Source organism: Gavia stellata, chromosome 5 (assembly GCF_030936135.1).
Source record: "Gavia stellata isolate bGavSte3 chromosome 5, bGavSte3.hap2, whole genome shotgun sequence".
Classification (NCBI taxonomy): Eukaryota; Metazoa; Chordata; class Aves; order Gaviiformes; family Gaviidae; genus Gavia; species Gavia stellata.
The window spans coordinates 16,935,402-16,944,686 of NC_082598.1; the positions used below are offsets into that span (position 1 = coordinate 16,935,402).

The window sequence follows — 9,285 nt, forward strand, 5'->3', positions numbered from 1 at the left end:
CATTTGTATGGAAAAGTCACTGGCAAAGATGATTAAGAAAGATAAACATAAGAGAGAAAAAATATCAGTTGGTTTGTGTTTTTTCCTAGGTTATGCATTCCTCCTGTTCCAAGAAGAGAGTTCTGTTCAGGCCCTGATTGACGCCTGCATTGAAGAAGATGGGAAGCTCTATCTATGTGTTTCCAGTCCTACTATCAAGGACAAGCCAGTAAGTAAACAGTAGATGCCCTGCAGGCTATAGCTGCCATCTGTCTAAAGCTGCATTTGAAATTATGACGATGAAAATAATCAAAAACAAACTACTGTTGGCAGAGCTCAACATCTGGAACAGTTGGATGATTTTAAAATTTTAGTTTTTTGAATCAATAGGATTAAAACAGAGCACCTAGACATACTAAGGTAATGGGGTTATGACTGTTTGACAGTTTACAGAGGCTGATGAACATATATCCACGATGTAGTGAAACTTAAAGTACCATACTATTTTCTTTCCCAATGTAATAGGTTCAGATCCGTCCCTGGAATCTAAGTGATAGTGACTTTGTGATGGATGGTTCCCAGCCACTTGATCCTCGAAAAACAATTTTTGTTGGAGGAGTCCCTAGACCGCTAAGAGCTGGTGAGTATAATGTGTGGCTATTCTTAAAAGTAGGAGATAACTGGAAATAATTTGAACCATGCATACTATTGTATAGTTATGTATGGATAGATACAGATATATACATATAAAATTAGAAGACTGTCATGATAGTTATAACCACAGTACAATATTCATGTATTCTTACATTTCTCTAGTAACTGTTTTCATCTGGCTTTGGCCATAAATCACTGTTCATCGTTGAGATTTACTGGAAACTGTTACATGTCTAAAGCTGTAGAAAAGATTTTGATCATACTAGCAAAACTGTAATGTAAACTATGTCACAAGAGAGTTTGTTTTTAAAATAATGCTACGAAAACCTCTCTGCCATGCTCCATAAGTACGTGGAGCTCTATTTACACTTGCTTGTCATTGTGCATTAGCTACTCTTCTATTACTATCAGGTTGCAGTTACTCTTGCTAATAGGAACAAAGCAAAAACACAGGTGATGAAGGAGTACTTGAAGGAGTAGGAATAGAGGAAAAAAGGAAGAAATTCGGAGAGCTAGCACAGTCTGTATGGCACAACACTATGTGAGATTGCAGGACTCTTTCTAGACTCTTGTCAGAGTGTATGAAGGAAAAATTAAATGTTTCTATAGCTGTGGAATGGTTGATCTACAACCTGGACAGTCTGCTTTGTGAGATTGACTGCAGTAGCCTTTTACAATATCTTCTGGTGGCCTTCTAGTAAGTAGATTGAAGTGAATGTTGGAAGTAGAAGCATAACAACCAGTGGTGCAAATCCCGTTTTCTGTTAGAATGACTCCTTGACTTCGTTAGTCTTCCATAGTTTGTAATGAATTTTATTCTTACAGAAAGATGAACTTTCAGATGGAAGATGTAGGAGAACCAAGAAGTGATAGTGCAAATTTGGGGTATAAAGAATCCTAAATCTTTCTATCTTGGACCTGCAATGCTCAAGCTTTTCTGTTATTTTACTTTTAAGACTGTACTTTTGACTGTAGTACAAGCTCTGCAAATGAGCATAAACACACTGTGTTCCAACTGCAGATTAATTTTTCTTTAAATTCAGTCCACAAACCCCACATTACTGTGCTGAATGTCTGTGATAAATCTAATGGATGCATTCTTATGCTTAAGCTTTCAAATGCCCTGTATATGTGAAAATGAAACTTTTATGGCATTGTGAAATAAGAATCATGCCTTCAGAAAAGCAGTAAAACTTTAGGAGACTTTTAAGACAACTTTTGATCGTCAATGACTGCTGACACCTTTATACCTTAATACAGAGGATACTAATTCTGAAAAAAATAGTATTTTACACCTAAATAAAGTGAAAAACTGAGGATTGCTAGATATACTAGAGGATTGCTAAAATACTTGATCTGTAAAATTTGAGATTTTTGTTTCTATGAACTTCAGTATCTATGGTAAGTGTAGCACTGTAGAGATAATCAAGCTCTGTGTGGCTAATGGAAAGATGCTAACTACATCTTTAAATTCAAGTAGGACATAGAGCATTAGGGCAGCCAGAGAACATGTATCAAGGAATTTGTAGCATGTGGACCTATTTTATACAGCTTACATTCCATGCCTGCCCAAAAAGTCTTTTGCTGTAATCCCCTGAAGAAAACTGCCCTGGAATTTAAGTTCCAGGTTATCAAGGACTTACAGTTCTGTTGTCCCTTGGATGAATATACCCACAGTGTGAAAGATCTGTCTGCTGAATATTTCATAGCTTATTTAATGTTTTTATATTTCTTGTTATTACCGTTACATTGTCTGTTGCAAAATGAATTATGAAAATTAACTTTTCTAGTATTTTAAATTACAAACATATTATATAAAGTTTGTACTGCAAGAACAGTTTAAATGAACATTATTTTGTTTCTTAATAGTGGAATTGGCTATGATCATGGACCGTCTCTATGGTGGAGTTTGTTACGCAGGAATTGATACTGACCCTGAGCTGAAATACCCAAAAGGTGCTGGACGTGTTGCTTTTTCCAATCAGCAGAGTTATATTGCTGCCATCAGTGCTCGGTTTGTTCAACTTCAGCATGGCGATATTGATAAACGAGTAAGTTACACAGAAATTAAAAAAAAAAAAAAGTGATCTATAAAGGAACTTCTCAGGGTGTGGTAACATAGCATTTGATTGGCTTTTATGCCAGCTTCTACATTCTTTTAGTATTCCTGTAACTCCACTAGTTCCAAGAGTTAAACTGTGAATGCCCCCGAATGAACAACATGCATTCCACAAAGCAGCAGTTTGTTCCTTGGACATATGTTAGACCATATGTTCTTTCCACTCTGGAGTTCCTGATTTTGTTGTGTATGGGCAAAGGGCTTGAAAATCTTTTTCCCTCCCTTGTTCTAGTGAAACCAAATACTGTGATAATTCCTCTGTCATTCATAGGAAACTCTAGTATTCATTGGTTTCAGATTAGCTCTATATTTGCAGCTGCCCTTAATTTCAGCCATAATTGTCAGTGCTCAGCACTTCAGAAAATCAATCAAGCTCAACACCTAAAATACAAAATGTCTTATCCTTTCTGCTTGAGAGAGTCTTCTGAGTATTTACCAATGTACATTTCTGGTTGCTACAGATGCTTATTGCTAGCTAAAGCAAAACTCACCTTTATTAAGAAGAATAGTCAACGTCATTACTCCTAATTAGACGTATAGGAGTAGCAAAGAAAACTGGTATCTAAATTATGTCTGTTTTAAAGTGTCACTAGTTTTGATGTCAAGAGCTTCAGAGGTAGTCATTGGTATTAATAGATGTTCTTTAAAAAAAAAAAAGGTCTTAGAGAAGGGTTGAGTAAGTAAAGTAGTTCAAGGTCCAGTCTCCTCTACAGATCAAAGACATGGGAAAAAGAAAGTAGTACAGTTAACAAAAGTCTACTGTAGGGAGGTAGCATGCACTTCTCTCCTTTCAAATAGGTAGAGTAGTAACAGCTTTACATCTGTCTCTCAGATACTAGTTGCCTAGTGAGCTGAAATCCCCAAACATGGTCCTTTCCAGAGGATAAGTGAGTCTGAGTGTGGGTAGTGAACTAGGCTTCACATTAAGATGTGATGGCTACGTTTTGCTGGAGGGATTGCTGTCCTTGTGACTTGCAGCTGACTTCAGCTAATAGCTCTACCTTTTGGCTAATTACGTAACAGGAAAAACATCCTTAACGCTGTGACTGTGTGAGGGAAAATAAAACTATTAATCATCTTGCATTTGAGTATTTGGACAAAATGGGAGTAAGGACCAGAATCCAGAACTTCTAAAGAAATGCTAAATGGGTCATATAGCTTCAGAATCGGGTATAGCTTAGTGTGTTTCAGGAACCATCTATAATGCATTTGGCTGTAAAGTGACCTAACTTTAAAATTAGAGGTGGACAGTTGGGTCCCATCCAAACTAGTTCTCCCTCAAAGGTAGGAGACATGGACTTGAATGCTGTAAAGTAGGGGACACTTAGATCTTGGTCTTTCTCTTCCCATGGAGGAGTGTCCTTTGCAGTAGGGGAGTATATGGTAGCCTGGCAGTGCCATCTCATAAGAGAAAGGAAGGCATGAACATGCCTTTGAAGGCTGCACTTCCAGGTAGGTTGGTTTGATTTTTTTAATGACAGGTCACCAGAGATTTTAAGGGCTCTTTGGATGCCACACAGGCATCTGAAATGGCAGTGTTTGCTGTTTGCAGAGAAAGGGATATGACTTGTTAATGTGTAATATAACACTGAAATACTTAAAGGGGGAAGGGCAGTAAACCTCCAGTAAAACAGCGGGCATGTGCTGCAGGCCTCTTGGAGCTTGGACACAGAAAAAAAAAATCCACAAAATCCACCCCAAAATACTAGATTTTAGAAGCACAGCATTTGAGTTAGATCCATGAGACTTAATTTAGAAAAACAGTAGTCAAATGATGTCTTCAATCACTGTTACAAAAAAAAAAGGAAGAAACAAGTATAACTAGTATGTGTAGATATCTGTTCATGGGCTGGAGAGGTTGGGGCCAAGAGGGAATGAAGTTCTAGGCTTTCTCTTTAAACATCTGAATTCTCACAGTTTCCTTTTTCATTGTTACAGTTTGTGGTCTTTCTTTAGTGTTGCTTTTCTAATTCTTGAAAATTCATTTTTTGACTCAAGTATTCTCTTAAATCTGGGATTTTGGGCATTTTTATTAGCATCCTTGTATTATTTTTGAAAATGTATGCTACTCCTGAGGTGTTTCACTTGCAAAATACAGCAATGCCAAATCTAAATATTTTAATAAATTTGTCTTTAAACCTTGTGATGGGGAAGGTTTATGAACTTCTTTGTTTATTTCAGAAGGGTTTTAATCTTTATTTTTTAAGTGATCTTCTCTAATTAAATCATGTGGTCAGTTCTTATTATTTATATAATTATATATATATTTATACAACCCATTATTTGTGTTACTGAGGAGTAATAGAGAACAGCCTCTTTTTAGGGAACATCTTAACCCTTAGGTGTTTCTGAAAGTATGAAAAAACTATTTTCAGAAATATTTTTTTGCCCCATGGAGTTTATACACTAATGCCTTTTCAGGCTCTGAAAATATTCTGAAATCAGTATTACTGCTGATTTATAGACAAACATGCAATTTGTATGAATCTGTAAACCAGTGGTTTTGTAAATGAGGAAGATAGTTCTACTTCGGGTACTGTCTTCATCTGAGATGTGTATGTATGCTGGCCAACAAAGCAATATATTACGCATTTCACTGAAATCTTAGAGTCAGGTTATTCTCCTACCCTTTACCTTAGCATAGCCTTTCTATACCAGTTATATCCAGTTTTTGTAGTTCTGTTGTCCTTTCACATTCTTTTCATAACCAGTTTTGTCTGTGTAAAAGTATTTTTTCATTGCTAAATTTTGCAGTTCACCTGTTTATCCTTCTGAACTTTAGTTCGAGGTATTTGTAGCATTTTTTTTACATAGCTTTTCCTACCTTAATTGGAAATTTTAGTGTCACAGTCGCTTAACAAACATTGTCTGTGATCTTAACTTCTTCCTTACCTAACTACTCTGCAGCTTCTCTCCAGTTCTTTTGATGTGTAGATATGTTTAGTTTCTCTAACAGATGTTTTTCTTCAGTAAAGGGCTCCTCATCCTGTTTTATCATATATGAAAGCTCAGCTCCAAACATTTCCTTGAAACTCGTTTGGAGTTTCAGCTCCAAACAATTCCTTAAAATGTTGTTAACTTTCATATGCCAGCAGTCTGCATCCACTTCATGTAATACTTCCATTCCCCAGAGTTTTTCTCTAATACATTTGAAATGATCTTCATACCAATCTTGGTGCATTAATGCACCAAAGCTTGAAATATATGCTGCTTCATGCTTTCAGTAATTTTGAACCACAGTTACTGCGTAAGGTACCTGTTTATTGGAAAGGTTGAGTGTAACTTGCGATAAGGCAGGTCATTGTAGTGAAATAAGAAGTGGAGCTTGTACCTGAGTATAGATTATTGGAAGAAGCATACTCTATTTTAAACATGGATGCATTTAACATGTCAAGTATGACCTCTATTTCTGAAGCTAAGAAAATGAAGACTGTTCTGCTCTAAAACTTTTGGGTGGGTAGCTGTATGTATAAATTTTTTCCTCTGGAGACACAATGGAGAAAATAGCATTTTAAAGTTCTTACTATTTCAAACGTATTCTGTCTCAGTATAGTACATAAAGTCGATGTCTATATGTAGCATTCTTCTCAGGTAATAGTATCTCAGAAAAAAATCTCTTATAGCAGTGAGTTTTAGTATGAACTGGAATAACTCTTTTTGGCAACAAAAGGCAGAGAATTCCGTCTTTAAAAGTGAGGAAAATGTGGAAGACAACAATACATTCCTTAATGATGGAGTCAACTCATTTTGTGTTTTATTATGAAGTTCTTCTTCCTGTCTGATTGCAGTCTGTAACAGTTCAGTTACGCAAAGACATAATGCAAATTTACCACTGGACTCCTGCCACTTTTCCACTCTGGCAGTCAGATGAGTTTGGGAGAAAGAAGCTGTGTAAGACAGGTGTTCCTAGCAGTCTGTAGATTTGCGAAATGGACTTTTAAAAATATTTTCAGAAATACATTGAATATAAATTTCTGTACAGCTCAAAGCCATAAAAAGGGAAAGTAATAGATGACCAAAATCTGTAGCTCCAGATTTGACCATATTTTAGAAATAAGAAGTGAATTTACAGGGAACAGGAGTGCTAAAAGATCTGTACTCCAGTTTGCACAAAGTACTTTTAATTTGCACACATAAGTAGTACACGCAGAGACTTATACTTGTTTTTTAAAAAAGGTTAACACATAAATGGTTACATTCTTGTATGTTCAATTATTTTTTGCTAAACAGTATAGAATTGGATGACATGTTGGGGTATATTTGGGAGCTGATGAGATTAGTTGGGAGACCTTTGGGCTTGTTTGCTTGTTTTCTGCACATACTTCCATATTATCATTTGCCAAGAACATCCGTCCAGAATAAATTGAGGGGAGGTTCTGCTGTAGCTATTCATTACATCTTTAGTGTACTTCTAAAGATCTTCCTTGAAGTGTTCCGCTTACTGTATGGATAGATCTATAGCTGATAAAAGATAAACAGTAATAAGTGATTAGTTAAAGTCGTTAATATGTCTGATTTCAGACTTCCGTGGGGTTTTTTTTCCGTGGTTTTTTTTTCAGGAAAACCTGAATGCCCTCATGTAACTTCAAGTAGGAATAGGTATTAACTAGAATTGTTTCTGTTTTACTCCAACAGGTGGAGGTAAAGCCATATGTGTTGGATGACCAGATGTGTGATGAATGCCAGGGTGCACGATGCGGTGGAAAGTTTGCTCCTTTCTTTTGTGCCAATGTCACTTGCCTGCAGTATTACTGTGAGTTTTGTTGGGCAAATATCCACTCTCGTGCAGGACGTGAATTCCATAAGCCATTGGTAAAGGAGGGGGCTGACCGCCCACGTCAGATCCACTTCCGCTGGAATTAAACATGGTGAACCAGCATCTACATAAGGAAAGAAGGGTGCATGTGGCTTACTGTGTTTGAAGATACTGACATGCAGAAGAAATAAGTGCATTCTTCTGCTTTTCACCCCAGCTATCAATACATGCATCTTTATCAGCAGCCAAAACACTACAAGCCTCTTGTTTTTCACCAAAACCCTACATCTCAGGCTTACTAATTTTTGTGATATTTTCATGTTAAAATAAAATGTTTTTTTGTATTTTCTCCAAGTTATTTTTATATGTAAAGTTAAAACTAGATATGAGAATGTTTTTGCGTAGGGGCACACAGTCTGCTGCTATATTTAGTGGGTGAAGCGTGCACTTATTTCTAAACATGGGTTTTTAACTTCAAGATCTGCCCCAGTAATTTACCAAAGGTAGCAAAATAGTGAAGATGGAATATGTCTGCTACAAAAAGCTTATTTTTATTGTTGTTGCTATTTTCAGTGTATACATAAACTAAAAATTAGGGTTGATTTTTTGCTCTCCATTTTGACTTGCAAGAAATAATACCTCAAGATAATCTGATTTATTAGCTATTTTTAAACATTTTTAATCACAAGCTGTATTAGCTTTGCTGCTATATAGGTGTTATGTGTAATGCCACCTATTAATACGGGATTGAAACGTTTAAGACACACTGCATTACAGATTAAATGCAGGCAGCACAATATGGCCTAAACTGCCATAGTTTTAGAATGTGAAAAAATTGCATGTTTACTTACCTGTATACACCATATGCATGCACTAGAACTATTAATTAACAAGAGGTGAGTTATTGCAAATGTTCAAAAAAGGCTCTCTTGAAACTAGGTAGCATGAGCAAATTTACAAAATTTGTTACAAAAAACAAACTTGCATGCATTATTGTGACTGAAGTAAAAAAATGTCCTACATGTGTACAATATGCAAATTAGTTTTAGACTAGAAAGTGCAGCCATTTTGTGACCTGGTCAGTAGTGGAATTCAATTTTATGCAGACTGGATGTAATATTGTAATCCCTGTGCAATTTTGTGATGTGTGCTTCTACTTAATGTGGCGTGATGTAGTATAGATACAAGTTTGAGTAAAAAGCTAGCATTTAAAAAATTCTTTTAAGCCCCCTTGATTGTTCATGGTTAAGATTTCCTCTACAAACCAAAGATGGCCAGCACACTGCTAACCAGTCACCAAATGTGAAACCCATGACAAATGCATACAAAAATAGACTTATATAAGAACGCGTAATGCTTTAGAAATTAAATCTAAGTAAAGTCAAAATGGAGAAGGTGTAATATACAGACGGCTAGTTGCATAACACACTAAATTTTACCTTTAAGACAACAGTGAAATTTGGCTTAAAAAAATCTTGCTTACATGTTTGACCTGTGTGTGTTGTGGTCTTCTGTCAAACTGGGGTCACTGTTGCATGAAAAGTAGCTACTTGACAGTCAAGGATAGTGTTTTTATTTTAATGAAGGAGTTCTAGTAATGACATTGCTTGCAGATTTTGAAAAACAAACGTAGTTAGGACAGAGGCAATATTTAACTGAACACTAAAAGGAAATCATAGCAGTGTTTTTGTCTATCTCAGAGCATTTTTAATGCAACTAGCCCCTACTTTTTAACGGAACAAACAGTTATTCTGCAGTCTAAGCAAGCACTCAACAG

At 36.0% G+C, this 9,285-nt stretch overlaps 1 protein-coding gene across 4 annotated transcripts in view; it reads left to right on the top strand.

Annotated features, from left to right (window-relative positions):
* The window catches only part of CPEB2 (cytoplasmic polyadenylation element binding protein 2), a 53,846-nt gene that overhangs the window by 43,847 nt on the left and 714 nt on the right, over positions 1 to 9,285 (top strand). For all 4 annotated transcript variants that reach the window (XM_059817402.1, XM_059817405.1, XM_059817404.1 and 1 more), the window contains 4 exons: positions 90 to 208; positions 505 to 619; positions 2,503 to 2,684; positions 7,388 to 9,285. The exon at positions 7,388 to 9,285 is cut by the window's right edge and continues 714 nt beyond it. In XM_059817402.1, the coding sequence (XP_059673385.1) occupies positions 90 to 208; positions 505 to 619; positions 2,503 to 2,684; positions 7,388 to 7,615 (644 nt within the window). In that variant the 3' untranslated portion in view covers positions 7,616 to 9,285. The remainder of the gene's footprint in view (positions 1 to 89; positions 209 to 504; positions 620 to 2,502; positions 2,685 to 7,387) is intronic.